An 18,326-nucleotide genomic window follows, 5' to 3' on the forward strand; every position below is an offset into this window, starting at 1 on the left:
TAAAAGTGGGCCATGCCAGCAGGGAGGCTCTGGTCACGTGAGCTGTGGAGGGAGGAGCGAGAGGTACAGACTCTGTGTCACCTCCTCCCCCAGAGGCATGGCCACAGGACTGGACCTGAGTAGCAGCCATGCCTCTGAGGACCTTGGAGTCCCATGGGCTGGGAAGATCTGGAAGTCACTGTCTTTGTTCACTCCAGGAGTGATGCTGGGCATTCACGTGTCCTGGCACTGCTGTGTGGCAACTCCGTCTAAGGCTTGGGGACACGACGGAGGACACTGCAACATGGTCCCCGCCCTCACCGAGCTTACCTTCTCTCGGGGCAGGCAGGCCAGGTGTCCATGCAGCAGATGTAGTTTGGCAAATGCTGTGCAGGCACATTCAGAGTCAGGTGAGGGGTACCCAGCCCCGGGACAGGTGGTCAGAGGGTAGAGGTGCTGTTTCATCCAGGGGTGCAGGATGTTGACATCCAAGTTGAGAGGTGATGTATGGGAAGAAGCCAGCCGTGAAAAAATTCCCGTGGGAGGAGTGTTCCAGACAGAGGGAACAGCAGATGCAAAGAGTCGAGCCAGGCCAGCCCCGGTCACAGCGTAATTACTCAGTGCTCCACTGTGGGATGTGTGCTCTGCCTCGGGCCCCGGGCCCTGCCTGTATTGTGGTGCCGTGGATGAGGCTGTATATTCTGCATGGTTGACTCATTTGCTGTCTGTCCTGACGCAATCGGAGGCTCAAGGGCTTTCCCAGAATTGCCACGAGGATTTAGGGGCAGTGGGGCACTGAGAGACAGCCCCGGGGCGAATCTGCCGCTGCCCACCTCCCAGCCAAGGATGTCTCTGATCCATCTGCAAAATAAGGACCACGAGGTCCGTGAAGTTGTCCTGAGGACATGACCTCAGGACTGCACGTGGTACCACGTCCCATGTACAGTGACGGTCCCCCTGAGCCGTGGCCACTCTAACCCCAGCTCCATGTCTGTCTGGGCCAGTCAGTCCAAGACTTGGCCTCCTGATGGGGGATGAGCCCACCTGCCCACCTCCTCTGCAGGTCTGTGTGGGCTGGGAGCTGAGAGGGTGCACAGGCGTGGTGAAGGGGCAGGCACATGGGCCCTCCAGCGTCTCAGCTTCTAGCACAGTCAAGTTCTACTTGGGCCGTTAGCTCTCGACTAGAGCTGGTGTGTGTGTGCACATGTGTGTGCATGGGTGTACACATGTATATGAGTGTGCACATGTGCGGGGGTGTGCACATGGGTGTGCACGTGTATGCACGCGTGTGAGTGTATGTGTGTGCACATGTGTGCATTCGCACATGGGATAAGATGTGTGTGCACACATGTGCATATTTGTGCATGCATGTGTGCACACACACACATCTATATGCACACTTTGGGGAGCCTGTTCAGAGCCCCCCAAGCAGAGGTGTGAGGGGCCAGCGCTGCCCTCCTGCAGGTGATGAAAGTAAAGCTGAAGGCAGAGACTTCTCAACCAACACGTTTGTGTTTCACTCCAGCACCATGGTTCTCATTTAATATTTGGTTAAAAATAAAACCCTCTGTGGTTCTGGAGAAGGATTTTGTGAAAACAGTGAGAAAGGGGTCACGGACACAGTCTTTTGTAGCTGGCAGAAAGATTCCCAGCAAGAACAGGGGTGTCTGTGAGACTAAAACGCAGGTGCCTGGGCATGTGATGTGGCTGGAGCCCATCCCTCGGGCACTTGGCACCATGTGGTGGACGACAGATCCATGAAGCCGGAGGTCCCCAGGGGACTCTTCAGAGGACATGTCACTGAGGGTCTGGGTGCCAGGGCTCTGGTTGGAACCTTTACCGTGGTCCTCACCAAAGCCTTCCCGAATCACACACACTGATGGCACCGACCATCTTTCTCACTAATGGACAAAATATGAATGATTTCATTCAGTTCCACCACTAATGACTCTGGAAAAAAGTAATACATTTTCCCTTAACTTGCTAATTTAATTTAATTTTTTTTACTATGAATATATTTTTCTGTAAACTGGAGGGTAATTTTGTTTAAGGTGTTTCTAACTAAACGTAATTTTCCTGATTCTCTAGAGCAGTTGTTCTTAGCCAGGGAACTAGGCGAGACCCGAGACGCCTGTGGTTGTCACCACGGTGGGGTTGCTTGTGAGTTGGGTGCAGCCTGGCATGCTGCTCGGCATCCTACGGAACCCAGGATGCCCAAAACAGAGAAGGATTCAGCCCAAAGTGTTAGGAATGCCGAGGTGGAGAAACCTGCTCTAAAGCCAAGGGTGCAGCCCGGCCCAGGACCGAGGTCACAAGCTCAGTGGCTTATCCAGGTCTCTTTGTACCAGAACATTCTGGAACCTCCTTTCTTCTGCTAGACGGAAATGCTTATCAACACCCTTAAAGAGGCTGACATCAGAACACACATGCCACATGCTCTCTTGTCAGCCACAATTCCTCATCCTTCTGTATCTTCGCTTTTGGTGGGAGGCAAGGCTGAAGGGTAGGGGGAGGGGGTGAGTGGCTTTGAGATCTTCATCCGGAGAAACGTGGTGGTTACGTGGTTTGTGATGCTAATTAGGAACAACATGAAATCCTTCCACGGAGTGATGGTAATTGTTACAAGTTGCCTAAAGAACCAACTCTAAACTCTCTCCCCCAGGACAGCCCAGGCCCTCAGAAGTTACAGCCCAGGCACCGGCTTTGCCCACAGGTGCAGGGGGGAGAGGGGTCCCAGGACTGCAGCGTGCTGGGTGATCCTCTATCCTCTGTGTCCTGTGAGAGGAGGAATGGTGAGGGCTGAGAGCCCAGGCTCCTGGGGCCATGGCCTGAGTTCCAAGCGGCCTCCAGAGGACAGCGGCATGACGCTGGGTAGGTCATGGAACCTCCCTGGGTAAAAATGAAGGTGCTGGCTCCCTGCCCCTACTCCATCCTGGGGGCAATGAGCCGAGACCTCGGTGCACCGACACCATGGCAGCAAGCCAGGAGCCTTCCTGCTAAGGCTTTCCTTCCAAATGGACACAGTGAAGAAATAACCGCCCAACTGTGTTCAGGAAACCTTTCCTTGTGTTATTTCTATGGGAATTTTCAAAATGATGTCGCCTTTTTATGAGAGATCAGAAGTAAGAAATTCGGTGGTGCTCGTCGGGCAGGGAGAGTGGGTTCAGTCCCTACTGGTGTCATTGACGTAAGAAAAAAATCCACTAAGTGCCTTTTCGGAATGAAACTCATGCAAATGCTGACTTACAATGGCTCGCACGTTCTATTTGTGAAAGAATGTAGATATCGTTCTGTTGTTTTAGTTTGTGTTTGTTAAATACCATTTTATTCCATCCATCCTTAGCTACCATGGAAACCAGCTAGAAGGCTGCAGACAATATCCTAGTTAAATATTTTAAATATACATGTTTTCGGGGAAGCAAAATGGACCCTTTCTCAAAGGTACACTGAAAAGGAAACAGGAGGTAGAGGAATGAACTCTGTAGGTTTTAGGGCACCCCTTTTTTAAAAGAAATCTAATTATCCTCAGTAAATATCCATACTAGGTTTGACATTTAGGGGAGGGGGGCCCACATTATTTCTTCTTGAAGCATGTTTAACCCAAAGCTATAAGGAAGCAATGAGAACAGGAAGACTGCGAATCAGAGAGATTGAGAAGAGCCATAAATAGCCTTGATATTTGGGGAAGAAATCGTATCCTCCCTGTTCCAACAGAGCAATGTACGTTCATAATGCAGGCACGGCTGGTCCTTCCCCAGATGTTTCATTTCCGTGGCAGACTCCTATGCAATCGATAGTCTTGGAGCACTAGACTCCAAGACGTGGTGTGTATGTGACTGGGGTCAGCCACATATTTACCCAAACATTAGAGCGTTCAGCAAACCAGGAGCCGAAAATGCACTATGAGATGCTGCCATGGGTCTGTGGTCACTGCCACATGAGAAGCTGCCAGCACCCAGGAGCCTGAGGCTAGACAAAGTCAAAAGCCGGTGGCTTTGGGGACAGAGGTGCTGGGTGGCTGGGACTGCAGTGCACAGAGAGGTGAGCGCTGATTTTGTTAGTGAATAATGCGCAGAAGGCGCCATGGCCTCAGCAGGGCTCCGGGACCTACATAGGGTTTCAGAGCTCCCAGAACCTTCCATCCTGAGAGTGCTCTTCTCCCTGCATTCCCAGACAGAGCACCTTTCCTCTCACAGGAAGCTCCAGTGCATGGAGCATCCTCATAAGCCGTGCTGTTCAGCCATGCTGACAGCTCTGCACAGCAGGCAGCTCTGCACAGCAGGATGATGTTAGAGGGCTGGGCGCAGGGAAGAGCTGCAATGCTTTGCCTTTGCAGCCAGTCCAGCCTCAAAGCCACCCCAGGGCCCACCTGGCTCTGCTGTGGGGATAGGCCAGGGGGCAGGAACTCCCCTGCGCTGTTTCCCTGGGCCATCCAGTCTGCAGGTGGCGGACTTCCCCAAGTCAGAGTAAGACCGTTTCGTAGGCACTCTCTAGTGACACCTCCAAGATCTGTTCTGTGCCCGTCACCATTCTACACAGTCATGAAGCATGTTGGAAACAAAATGAAATCCACAAGTTAGATGCGTCTTATGCCTGACGTGACCACACAGCAGGACTGGACAGCATCTGGTATGTAAAGAAAGTTCTGCTCTCTGAGCTGAATTCTCTCATGATGATTAACTTTCTCATTCACACCAAAAACCATCTTCAATACCCACTGTTCACCCACATTTCTACTTCTGGAGACATTTGCCGCCTCTATTTTTATCTTCACGGAAAAGGAGGGCTCTGTTTCCCCCACGTGGCTCACAGGGGTGTGTGGAGCAGATCCAGCAGAATTCCCAGCTTGGGGCTGTTGCAAATGTTCTTCTCTTCCTTGGAGGAATGGCTCCCACTGCACTCTGTCCAGCCTGAAAGACAAGGAGAGGCAGCAAAATCAGGGAAGTGAAGAAGCACAATCCCCTCTGTGTCTTCTCACCATTCCTTGACACTGGGTCTAGTTTATCGGCTTATGCAAATCGGACCCCCAGGCTCTGCGGCTACAGAAGCCTTGTCTCTCAGCATTACAGGTTCACGGGGCTATGCTGCCTATCAGAGAAATCCAGTGGCATGGGGACCTCCCCAAAGAGCCACTTTCTTGGGTAATGAGAGCCAGCAGTTACACCTTTCCAGGAGGGGGGCAGGTGCACCCCAACAAGCTGACACGGAGCACCTTGACCATGGCAACAGCCAGTATGGTGACCAGAGGTCATGTCCCAGCAGAAACCGATTTGAAAACATTCCCATAAATGCTTTTGTAGAATCAGGTGGACTTGTGCCATGCCATTTTCTCAACATTGTGGGGCACTTCAGATGTTAAGGATATGTCCAGCAGGATCAGTGCAGGACCTGGCCGCTGGGCAGGATGACAAGTGAGGGATGCCACCACCGCCATCTGTGACCTATCACCAAAGGCCAGGGCTGCCGGCTTCCCTTAGAAACATACTACGGATCTGGTGTCAGGGAATTTGAAGCAATTTCCATGTTTATGCCATCTCTTGAGGGTAATGACTTCGACTAGGAACAAGGGATGCTCGTTCTTCCTCACTGAACTTGGCAGGAGCATCAGGCCCCCCACAACTAATAACCCATGCTCAGGGAACCCAGGCCCTGTTCCCCTGTTCCATCTGCGCCACGCTGGGGTTTTGATCAGGTCCACCCCATCTCAGCCCATCTATTCAAGAGGCCTGCTCTGGCATCTGTGCCTCTGGGAGGCATTTTCACACAATGGCTACAGCACTGCAGAGTGGGTGCTCAGTTCAGGATGCCCAGGGAGCTCGTCCACCCTGCAGAGAGCCTCATGCAATGCGTCCAGAGGGTCCGGAGTGGGACCTGCTATCTGCATCTCTACCACAAGGAAATGTTAAAATAGTTGATCACCATTCACCTGCAAACCAGCTCCCGTTCCCCGGCCAGACCAAGATTGTGGGGAAAGACCCCTCGTCTTCCATGGAAGGCGCTCTGGGAGTTTCTGAATGGAAGCCGGGTCTTGGTGGCTGCCCTCTCCCGTGTAGCTTCACCTCTGAGTGTTTCAGCATCTGTCCCTTCACTTAAAAGCCAGGATTCCTCCTTGGCTCTTCGTAATTCCAGGCTCCTAACAGACGTGTGGATTCGAGAATAAAAAATAAAACAAATGATAACTTTTTGCATGTAGCTTGGGAGGTGCATATGATTATATTCTTTCCTTAACACTGTTTTTTTCTTTTTCAAAAAACAGAAAAAGACGATCATGTAAAGCCTGCCCCAGGTCAGTTTTGCATTCTTCGTCTCTCACTTGCAAGTGATGAGGGGAGGGAAATGACCTGCGTTTTGCTGATACTGAGCTGTCCCTGGAGACCTGACCTCGCAGCCACAGCCAGTTACAGCCTCATCACACAGACAGGAGAGCAAGACCCAGGCGAGGAGCAGGGCTGCCAGGAGCTTAAGAAAATAAAATGTGGCCCCGAGAAGCTGGCAGGGCAGAATCTGGCCCTGGGGAGAGCACAGACCGCTGCAGGGTGCAGGTGTGGACACGGGGGCTAGTGTGGTTTTCTCAACATGCACCTTGCCCATGAACCCGCGGCCGTGGACTTCCAGTGGAGCGGAAGTTGTCTTTGTCTTTGTCTGCGTGCCTTCCTTTTGTCCTCTTAAGCTCATTTACCTCTCATCACTTCCTCAAATCACAATTTATATATTCTTGAGTGTGAGGGATTGGTCACTGTATCCCTGGGAAGAGAGAGGATGCCTGCATTTGACATTGGTCCAGGGAGCCTGCACAGAGAGACCCAGGGCTGGAAAAGAGTTCATCCAGAAAGACCATGAGACCACCCAGACCCCTCGAGCCATGGATGGAGCGTGAACACACCTTCCGCGCAGGGCCCCCCGAGCAGCCCACTGGAGCCCAGGCTGTCATTTTATCTCTAAAAAGCCAAGCTCCACTTATGCATGGGGCTTTGTCGCGCATCCACCCCATCAGTGGCAGTTTCGCGGCACCTTCCTCCCCAGATATGAAGTGAAGCTTCTGCTCCCCAAGGTGCCCCAGCCATCGGTTTCTAATATCACTCCTATCCCCACTGCTGCCCACATCCCAGGCGTCCGGGTAGCTCCAGAGCACAGAGCTCACCAGCCCCTTCCATCAGCAGGGAAGCCGAGGCCCAGAGAGAGTGGCAGCCTCATGCAGGTCGCAGGGCCCAGCACTAGGACCCGTGCCTGGGGGCTCCTGCTACCGCTGCCTCCATAAATCACCATCTTAGAGTAGGATCAGCAGAATGCGTTCGATAGGAAGCACAGTTGATTAGGGCTTAGTAGGGAGAGGTGATCTGAAGTGAGAAGCGCTTTGTAAATAAAAGCTGACTAAGAAGCAGGCAGGTTTAGAGTCACCTGCACCTTGTAGAGACATCCCTGGGGGCCTCAGGCCCCCACACCCTTCATCTGCCCCCTGGGGAAATGGCCCTGTCCCCGCTCAGCACTGGGCAGGTGGGCTCTGACCCTGGAACCTGGGCCCCTGGACAAGCTCATCTGCTGCCACTCCTGGCTCCTCCGGGCTCGGAGGAGTCCCGACGGTGGACCTCCCACAGCCTCATGTAAGCAAGAGGCGGGAGTGGTGACACCACTTACCAGGCATCTGGGGCACACTGCTCCAGGCTCTGATGATGCCCCATGCTGCAGACTCTCTCCACCCCTGGGCTCTGTTCTACCGGTGGACTGCCATCCCCAACCGGCCAATGGCTGTACGTGATACTGAGGCCAGCGACTCACCCTGGGGTCTGTCCCAGGAAAGGTAGCTAAAGCCACGAAGCCACAGTTGCGGGGCTCACAGATGTCATCTGCAAACAGACAGGCCGGGCTCTCAGCTCAGCTGCAGCAGAGCAGCATCAGGGCGTAAGGAGAGCAGGGAAGAGGAGGAGGAGGAGAAGTACGGTGTCTCCAGGTTGCTGTCCAGGCCAAGGAGGCCGAGTGTGAACAGACTCTGAGGAGCCTGTCCTGGTAGGGACCAGCCTGGGCATGGCGTGTTTCAGGAACAGCAAGACTGGGGTCAGGAGTCAGGAAGGCGGAGTCAGGGGCTGATCCGGGCGGCCTGGAGGCCAGGCCCAAAGCCCCAGGTGCCTGTGGGGGCAAGGGAACTGGCAGGGCTCTCACCCTCCCATGTCGAACCCTCATCCAGAGAGGAGAGCCCACCTCTTCCAGCAGCCCCGGGGAAGTCCCCTGCTGGGGTCACCTGCCTTCTCTGGAGCAGTCACCTGGCCAGGTGGAATGCCGGGCTCTGATTGGCCAGCTGGACCCTTAGGCCCACCCCCGTGCCTCTGGGATTGGCTCCCAGGAGGAAAGTATGGGTGGGGTAGAGGGACTGTGGTTGCTGGGCCCAGCCCTGGGTTCTCTAGGACCCCACTAGGCCACCCAGGAAGGAGCCTGAGCCCTCCCTGGCAGGCCCCTTGGTCTGGGTCCAGGAGCCCACTTTGCTCACGGTGCCCTCACCAGAGCAGTCCCTGACCCTCCCCTCCCTACCCCACCCTCAGTCTCCCTCGCCACTTGGCCCCAGCTCTCCCTAGCCAGGCAATTTGGACAAATTCTTCCACTGCCCTGGGCCTCAGTTTCCCTTCCTGGGATGTAAGGGTTGTGGGACACCCCAAGTTCGCCCGCGCCCCAGCCCTAGCCCCTGAACACTCAGAGTTCATCCCAGGCCCCCCTTGACCCAGCTTCCAGGCTGCAGGAGCCTTGCCCTCTCCTTCTCTGCCCTCTGGAAGTCCTGCCCAGCTTTTAGGAGCTCCACCCCCAGCTCTGCCCCTTCTCAGGTTTCTTCCAATGGCAGGGCTAAAGGTCCCCACGTCTGTCAATGCTCCCTAGACAGTACCACATTCACCCCACACCTGGCAGGGGGGCTTCCTGATCACCCCCCTTTCACAGATGAGGGACTGAGGTCGGGGATGAAATAAATCCTGACTTGGGCAGTGGAGAGCAAACCCACACTCCACGCAGCTGTGTTAACCTCGGAGCCTGTGACGCCCCCACCCTGCTTTCCTTCCAGGCCCCAAATAATGGTGGTGTCTGCCTGGTTTCCGAGGCATCCACACTGTCCTGCGCCACTGTCTGTGCCCCCTTCCTCGCCTGTCCTGCCTGTCAAACTCCTATTCACCCTTCAGTGCCCTGACCGAGGTATAATACCCACCATGAGTATTTCTGTCCCCAAGTCCCCAATGGACTGATTGTGTGCGACTTGGTGCCGGTTTGAACCTCCTGCCTGATTCTGACTCTGCACTAATCATGGGCCCCGTGGGAGGTGGTGGGATGGGCCCATCAGGATGGTGGGCTACAGATCAGACAGCCTGGGCTCCAGTCCTGGCCTTCCAAGCTTGAGCAGGACTTCACCCCTTGAGCTTGATGTCCTCTGTGGGCTGCCCTGAGGACTAAATGAGACTGTGCCTGGGAAGTCACTTGGGCAGGGCCAGGGCCCGTGCAGGACTCAGGAAGGCGTCCCTGAGGTCATGGCTGCACCCCGCCCCCACATGAGCATGCAGGAGACAGGCTGAGGGCCATTTGCTTTGTCGTCTCCTGGCTCAAGGGTGGTATCAGTAACTGTGTGTGGATGCAGTGGCTTAAGTCTGTCCACTGAGTTTGCTCCATAGAAAGTGAGTGGCTATCAGGGCCCTGCTGCCCCCACCGGGGTTGTGGTACCTCCCTAACGTGTGGGACTAGGAAAAGGTGCACAGCCCCCGGGGCAGTACTAGGTCCAGGGTGGCACCAGAGCAGGTGTTTCCTGCAGTGTGGAGTGTGGCCTGCCAGGGGAGGTGCTATAGGTTGAGCCTGGCATGAGGATAAGGCGCCCAGGCAGAGAGAGGGGCGGGAGCAGGGCCTCGGGTGGTGGAGGTGGATGTCCGGTCCCCAGCACCTGGCAGGTGAGCTGAAACCCTATAGGGTGGAGGCCAGAGTGGGTGCTTTGGGCCGCTCCTGCCCACTGCCCTATAGGCAGGGCTTTGAGGGAGCTGAGAGTGCATCAGGGAGCCCAGTGGGGCCGCAGCAGGGCAGAGTCAAAGGCACGGGGAAGAGGAGGGAGCACGGGAGGGGAACTGTGGGGTATGGGACACTGCAGCCCAGGGTGGCTGGCCTCTTCACGGGCGACAGGGCCCGTTTCCAGGCCCAGAAACACTCATGGGAGATGAAAGTAGGACCACAGCCCAGGTCTCATCCTGCCAAGGATGGCTCCATGAAATATCCTTGGGGAGCCATCCTGCAGGCTGCAGCAGGTCCAGGAAGCTGCCCCCTTCACGCATCTTCCCAGGTGTCAGTGAGTGGATGGAGGCGACAGTGGGCAGCCACCTTGGAGCTCCTGATTCTGCAGATCTGCAGGCACAAGCTTGGTTGGACCCCAAAGACCAGCTCAGCCACCAGGACCCTCCTGGACCCTGCTAGTTACAGGACTTCTAGCTTGAGCTAAACTGTCAGGATGCGGGGAGTGGGCATGGCCAAGATATCTTGCTGCTGGGCTGTTGGTTTTGAGAAAGTTGTGATGTGCTCTATACACATACACACAGACATACAAACACACACAAGCATATGCATACCTGTGCATGTGTAGAATGCATAAACACACATGTATTCATACACATGCATTTGTGTATGTGTGTACATGTAGTCATACACCCATACATCTGTGCATACTTGACGTGTGCATTCGTATATATCTACATGTGCATGTGTGTGCATGCATGCATACATGTGTGCATAGCGCCTGTATACACATGTGCTTATGTGTACTGTCTAGTTTCTGGTAATGGTGTAGTAGAGGTCACCTTTAAGTCATTACCCAATGCTCAGTCTTCATTCACTCAGAAATACAGAAGACATGCACTAGGGAAAATCAGCAGGTGTCATCTGTTAGAAAATATTTTTAAGTGTAACTGGAAGCATTATTTTTAATGAGTATAATTATGCATCAGTGTTTATGTGATGTCTTCTGAATGGGCCCAAGATGACTGCGTGTTCAAAAGAACATGCTCGTTCGACCAGGGTGAGTGCTAATTGTGGTTGACATTTTCTTCCAGGGAAGCGGGTGCATCTTCCAGGCAGAAGCCCGCACAGGTCTGGCACTTATTTTCACCAGATTTTGTTATTACATTTGTCTCACAGCTTTACAATAGTAGCAAATATGTGCAATTTATTTAAACAACACTAGGGAAATTAACGCCATGCAAGCTCATCCCAAGCAAATGAAAATGAAGGATTTTTTTTAAAAACAGCTGTATGGAAACCCTTTAAAACTCAGAGTCTGAGATTCAGAGGGCCCTGGTGAGCTGCTGCTGGTTCTGAAGCACCACCGGGTGGGAGAGACCAGCCAGTCTCTGCCTCGGTCTCCCGCTGGGAAATGCAGGGGAGCTGCAGATGGCCAGAGGGCCCCTCCTAGCGGCTGTGCCAGAGGCTCCCCTCGCCCTCATCTGGGAGAGATCTGTCCAGGCTGCCTGCCCCCGTGCAGACATGCTCAAGAACAAACATAATGCTCCACCACCCTTCTCCAGAGGTGGAGCCCCAATTGCCTGTGGGCTGGGAGACCCCCTGTTCTCCAACTGCAGCACATCTCAGGCGTGGTTGGCGGCCACACCCCAGAGTTTTTAAGTCTTAGGTGAGACCTAGGAACCTGCATTCCTAATGAGCTCCGCAGGGTGCTGAGCTGCTGGTCCTGGGACCAGCCTGGGAGCTCAGACCTGTTTCTCCCCAGTCTGGGATTTATGGAACACATCCCAGGTGGGTGCAGGAAACATCACTCAGACCCCCTTTTCCCCTGGTTCCCCATCTGTTCCATGGGAAGATCGATTTCTGCCCAGTCCAGGACCTTCCTGAGGTCCAGCAAAGGGGATTCGACTTCACAAACAGAGACCACAGAAGGGAGGGGTGGCACTTTCAGGTGCTCTGGCCTTGGGGTCACACTCCTGGCATCCGAATCCTGCCTCTGCTGAACGGGCTGCGTGGGCTTCACGAGTGCCTTGGCCTCGCATGGTAGGAAAGTGGGAATGATGGTGCTCCCCGCTGAACTGGTGAGAGGGAGGATTTATGGGGAGACTGCATGGAACAGCATTTGACCTGGAGCCTGGATCCTCAGTGCATGCCACATCTATTATCATTGTTCCTGTTGGCTGTGTTGGCGTTATTTCAAGCCACTTAGAGCAGTGGGATTAATCTGATCTTTCTCATCAAAGCTTAGAGCATATTAACCTAAATTGTCATATCCCCAAGGTAAAGACCAGCTCCCAGGGAGGTGCTGTCTGTCTGGGGCTAGGTCTTGGAGGACAGGTGGGATGTCTTCAGTGGAACGGCCAGATGCAGAGTCCTGCTGTCCTGCTCATCGGACATTCAGTACCTATGAGGCACAGGCTACTGGTCTGGGCGAGGAAACCATGGAGTCCAGTTGTCTGTGCTGGGTTCCGGGGAGAATGTGCAGCTAGGACTGTCCTGGAAGCTTTTCAAAGGCCCCTGAGGAGCCTAGGAAAGCACCCGCCCCTTGTCATCATGAGGGGCTGAAGTCAAGACCCCTGGGTCTCCATGTTTGCACCTCACATGACTCCTTTCTAAGGAAGGCTGGGAGTGCCCCATGGAAGCCTCCTGGGTTTTATTAATTGAGGCAAATGGTGGTGTGGACCCCCACTGTGCCTGGAGGGGCAGCCTGTGGTCAGACACCTCCCGGCCAGCTTTGTCCTCCCTGCCTTGGGCTGCCCTGGTGCAAGGTCCATTCTCCACGTGAACTCTCGTATCCTACTGCCTCTGCAATTCAGATAAAATGAGCATCAACCACGAAGACTGGCGAGGCATGCCATGTGGGCACCCTGCGCTGGACCCGATGTGGCAGACGCATGGACGCCACGTATATGCATGACATTCTGTTGGCGCTGTCAGCCACAGGAGTCATGTGCACTATCACGTTTATGAAACACAGAAAGGCGCCGGGCGCGGTGGCTCACACCTGTAACCCCAGCACTTTGGGAGGCCGAGACAGGAGAATCACGAGGTCAGGAGATCGAGACCATCCTGGCTAACAAGGTGAAACCCCGTCTCTACTAAAAATACAAAAAATTAGCTAGGCGTGGTGGCGGGCGCCTGTAGTCCCAGCTACTCAGGAGGCTGGGGCAGGAGAATGGCGTGAGCCCGGGAGGCGGAGCTTGCAGTGAGCCGAGATCACACCACTGCACTCCAGCCTGGGCGACAGAGTGAGACCCCGTCTGAAAAAAAAAGAAAGAAAGAAAACACAGAAAGGTAAAAGGAAGGAAGTAAAATGTGATAACAGAACTCCCTGGAGACCAGAGAAAACCAGTGTGTGCATTTTCATGTATTTTCTTACATTTCTTTTTTCTTTTTTTTTTTTTTGAGACAGAGTTTCGCTGTTTTTCCCCAGGCTGGAGTGCAATGGCACAATCTTGGCTCACCGCAACCTCCACCTCCCGGGTTCAAGTGATTCTCCTGTGTCAGCCTCCTAAGTAACTGGGACTACAGGCACGCACCACCACACCTGGCTAATTTTAGATTTTTAGTAGAGATGGGATTTCACCATGTTGGCCAGGCTGGTCTCGAACTCCTGACCTCAGGTGATCTGGCTGCCTCGACCTCCCAAAGTGCTGGGATTACAGGCGTGAGCCACCACGCCCAGGCTGTTTTTCTATCCTTTAAAAAAAATGCAGTTGAGGCTGGGCATGGTGGCTGACGCCTGTAATCCCAGCACTTTGGAAGGCCAACACGGGCAGATGACCAGAGGTCGGGAGTTTGAGAGCAGCCTGGCCAACAGGCAAAACCCCATCTCTATTAAAAATACAAAAATTAGCCAGATGTGGTGGCGGTCTCCTGTAATCCCAGCTACTCAGGAGGCTGAGGCAGGAGAGTCGCTTAAACCCAGAAGGCAGAGGTTGCAGTGAGCCGAGATCGTGCCACTGCACTCCAGCCTGGGTGACACAGTGAGACTCCATCTCAAAAAAAAAAAGGAAAAAATGCAGGTGCAGTTGATGCTGTATGTATGCTTTGGTGCTATTTCTCCACTTACTAATATTTTGTGGACATTTCTTCATGTCAGTCTTAAAAGAGTAACTTTTAATGATAACTATAATATTCCAAGACATGAACACAGTGTAATGCATTTAGAATTCACTGTCAGACATTCAGATTTGTGCTCTGGTATTTTTACTTATTTAAAAACATCCAAAGTAAACATCTGTCTATGAGGACTTTGGTCCACCTAGAGTTTCCTGGGGACAGATTTCCAGCTGTGGAGTTACTGGATCAAAAGGGACCATCCTTTTTGAGGCTCTTGATAGTCACTGGCAACTGGGAGGCAGAGGGCTGTGCTGGGTGACCGCGGGGCCCCAGCAGCAGGAGCTGCATCAGTGTCAGTCCTGACAGCCTGGGCCCTATGCTAAGCATGGGCTGGGCATTTTCTCATTGTCATCTGATGTCATTCCCATAGCAGTCCCTAAACTCAGGGCCATTGCTACCATCTCCCTTCTTCAGAGAAGAACCCAGGATTGTGAGAGATGAAGGGACTTTGCCCCGTGTCACATGAACTTTTGTACATACACACAGGTGGGGTCTAAGGCCAAATCCCACACCCTCAGCCATCAGCCTCCGCCCACTGACTCACTGCACACCCCCAGTGTTGCAGATTCATTTCGCTCAGCCTTGTCAATCTGACAGGTAAAAAGGATATATTACTTTGATATGCATTATTTGATTACTGGGAGATGTGGACATTTTTCATAAGTTTATTGATCATTTATATTTGTTTTGCTGTGAATTATCTATTCATGTCCTTTTCTTGTTAGGAAACAACATTTCATTTTATTTTCTTATTTCTAAGAGTGCTCTATCTAGTGACTATTAACCTTGTGTCAAATTGTTGTAAATCATATTTTCCAAATGTGTCAATTGCCTTTTGGGTCTGTTTTCATAAACAGGAGTTTTGTGGAAAAACGTATTAGTCTTTTCTTTTGTGATCTCTTGCATTGTTTTGGGTGGGCTTAAAACGCCCTGTCTACGCTATTGGTGACATTGTCAACTATATTTTCTTCTTTATTTATGGTTTCTTTTTCCCGCATTTAATTTTGTAATCTGTCTCATCATTTTGATGGGGGTGTCACTTGATTTTTTTTTCCCTAACACTTAGTTCCTTTCCCAGCGTTATGCCGCCCTGCCCACTTAGCTCCTTGTCCCAGCGTTACCCGCCTTCCCCCTCAGTCTCGGGCAGTGCAGTTCGTCTTAGCAGATGCCGTTTTCCTCTGTGCAAAACTTAACTGGACTTCTTTGCCTCTTCTCTCCCGTTTCCAAATAAAGTCACAGAAAGGAAAGAAGACCGTGGCTCTGGACCCCTCTCCGCCTCCGAAGGACACCCTGCTGCCGTGGCCCCAGCACCAGAACGCCAACGGGCTGAGGCGGCGCAAACGGGACTGGGTCATCCCGCCCATCAACGTGCCCGAGAACTCGCGGGGGCCCTTCCCGCAGCAGCTCGTGAGGGTGAGTGCAGACGCCTCCCTTTGGCACAGGGGTCTCGGCGTTAGCGGTAGGCTCTTCTCCCGACATCACAAAGCCAGGGGCGGGTTCCGCGTTTGGTGTCTAAGAAGGTCGCGATTTCACCCTTTCTGAAATGAGATTACCCTTACACAGGGCGATGAAAAATTCAGGCTGGGAAGCTGCGTCCTCTGAGGTGGATGGGCCTTTGTGAGTTAGGGGTGATTTCTCTCTTGGTTACTTTCAAGTGGCTGCTGTGTGTGTGGAAGCAGTGGGCAGGGGTGTGGATCGTGGCCTTTGACCTCTGACCCCTTTCTTTGGTCTGATCACGTTTGTTTCCATGGATGACTAAGATCCCAGATGATGGGATGGTGCCATGACGATCATTGCACAGAGGCCAGTGTGCGCCGTGCCGTGGTCTGTCTGCAAGTTCTTGGTCCCGGAGCTCCCAAGGCCACCCGAGATTGCTTTTACCGCAGAAATAATTTATTTTACAAATTTGTGTTTCTATTATCAAGGCCATCAACGAGCAATTTCTTCTTCCCTTTGAAGAAAATTGCAGCTGAATCTGCGCAATAATTTGATAAAAGGATGGCGAGAATTCCATTAAATAATTCCCAACCATTGTGGAAAAGCCTCATCCCACCCTTTGGAAATGAGGGTCCCCAGAGTGTGCTTAAGGGGTCATTCTCATTCTTCGTGCTGTTTGGTGTGTTTTGTTTCTCATTCCTTTCAATGCAGAAGGCTGGGCTGTGCGTTTGGAATGCAGAGATGGGAGGAAGAAAGCAGCCACCAGGCAGGGTCCCCCCAATTCTTTGTATCCCTAACCTTGGCCACCAGGGGACCCCACCAGGGAGCAGCCAAAATGACCGGTTATTTATAGCAGAAACTCTGGCATGAATGAATGCAGCGTGCCTCCACACCCCAGCCAAGGTGACTTGGTTGCAAATATATCACCTGCCTTCTCTGCACAGAGCCGGCCCTCCCACCTCAGCACCCAGCCTCTGCTGCATCCTCCCCTGTCGGGGCTCAGCTTTCCTTGGCCACCCACGCCCCTTGAGGGCCAGGCAGGGTTGAAGATTTTCCTGTGAAATGCAGTTCAGGGCTTGAAGGAAGGAAGCCACCAGGGATTGGAACCCCATCCTGGGGGAGCTTCCCAGTCCTACATCTCCTGGGCCCACTGGGCAACCTCCCACCCACCACGGAAGCCAGAGACGATGCCAATGGCAGTGCCGTGGCCCCCATGCTGCACCCACCTCACCATCCTTGGGGCCGGGATTTCTTGCATCCGGCCGTTGCTTATGTTGTCATTGACTTAAAATTCTTCTCAAAGTGATTCATTTTTTTTTTTTCAACTTTTATTTTAAGTTCAGGGGTACACGTATAGGATATGCAGGTTTGTTACCTAGGTAAACATGTGCCATGGTGGTTTGCTGCCCCTGTCAACCCATTACCTAGGTATTAAGCCCAGCATCCATTTGCTACTCTTCCTGATGCTCTCCTTCTGCCCCACCCCTCCCACAGGCCCCAGTGTGGGTTGTTCCCCTCCCTGTGTCCATGTGTTCTCATCATTCAGCTCCCACTTATAAGTGAGAACATGTGGTGTTTGGTTTTCTGTTCCCACTTTAGTTTGCTGAGGATGATGGCTTCCAACTCCATCCGTGTCCCTGCAAAGGACGTGATCTCGTTCCTTTTTATGGCTGCATAGTATTCTGTGGGGTATATGTACTACATTTGCTTTATCCAATCTATCATTGACGGGCATTTGGGTTGATTCCATGTCTTTGCTGTTGTGAATAGCACTGCAGTGACCATACACGTGCATGTGTCTTTATAAGAGAATGACTTCTGTTCCTTTGGGTGTACACTCAGCAATGGGATTATGGATCAAATGGGAGTTCTGCCTCTAGGTCTTTGAGGAATCGCCACACTGTTTATCCCCAAAGGAGATTGTATACCAAACCACAGTTTGATCACTGGGACAGTTTGTCAGGCTAGAAGCCAACTATAGAGAAAAGCGTAAGGCGAGGGAACAGAGGCTGCCCCTGATTTGTTACCCAGGCCAGTGGGGCAGGAGCTGCAGGGTGTGCTGGAGGTGTGAGGACCAACTAGAGATTCCTCTTTGAAGGTCATCAGGATTGAAGGTCACCGAGACAGGGAGCGGGCTTCCATCGTGCTCTTCCGCCTTATTTCATGCCTTGTGCTTCTGCCACCCCCACATTGCCCCTGGTAGACAGTCATCGATCTTACTCTGGGGTCAGCAAACCTTTTCTGTGAAGGGCCAGGTGGTAAATATTTTAGGCATTGTGACCATACAGCTTCTGTTGCTGTGGTGTGAAAACAGCCTCAGGCAACGTGTCAACTAACAGGTTGGCCGCGTTCCAATAAAACTTTATTTACAAAAACAGGGAGTGGGCTGGGTTGGCCCATGGGCCATGATTTGACAACAGCCAATCAGACACTTTTCCCAAACTCCAGAAAGGGCTGCCCAAGCCACCCTCACAGGCACAGGGTAGGCACATTATTTGTGGAGTGAGTGAACAGTGAATTTGAGGGCCCTCATCTGCTTGCACCCCACAGAGGGGGTACCCGCGGCAGCTGGCTGTTATCTTAGCACAACTGGGATATTCTGCTGTCCTGGCTTTTGGAGTTTCTCAGCCTGATGATCTAGGACTGAAAGGCGGGTCTTTCTTCCTCAGCTCTGCTCCGCAGACAGGCTTGTAAAAGGGAACGCAAAAGAGCGAGGTCACATAGGCACAGCCCCTGTCCCAGGAGAGTCCCCAAGCTGCATGTGGCCCCGCACACCATCTCCTGATGGACAGTGGAGAGAAAGACCTCCTGCAGCATCCATGGCT

General features: G+C 52.8%; 1 protein-coding gene across 2 annotated transcripts in view; it reads left to right on the forward strand.

Annotated features, from left to right (window-relative positions):
* CDH4 (cadherin 4) overlaps window positions 1-18,326 on the forward strand; it is a 703,097-nt gene that overhangs the window by 516,376 nt on the left and 168,395 nt on the right. For both annotated transcript variants that reach the window (XM_024239065.2, XM_054541916.2), the window contains one exon: window positions 15,298-15,477. In XM_024239065.2, the coding sequence (XP_024094833.2) occupies window positions 15,298-15,477 (180 nt within the window). The remainder of the gene's footprint in view (window positions 1-15,297; window positions 15,478-18,326) is intronic.

Source organism: Pongo abelii, chromosome 21 (assembly GCF_028885655.2).
Source record: "Pongo abelii isolate AG06213 chromosome 21, NHGRI_mPonAbe1-v2.0_pri, whole genome shotgun sequence".
NCBI classification, from domain to species: domain Eukaryota; kingdom Metazoa; phylum Chordata; class Mammalia; order Primates; family Hominidae; genus Pongo; species Pongo abelii.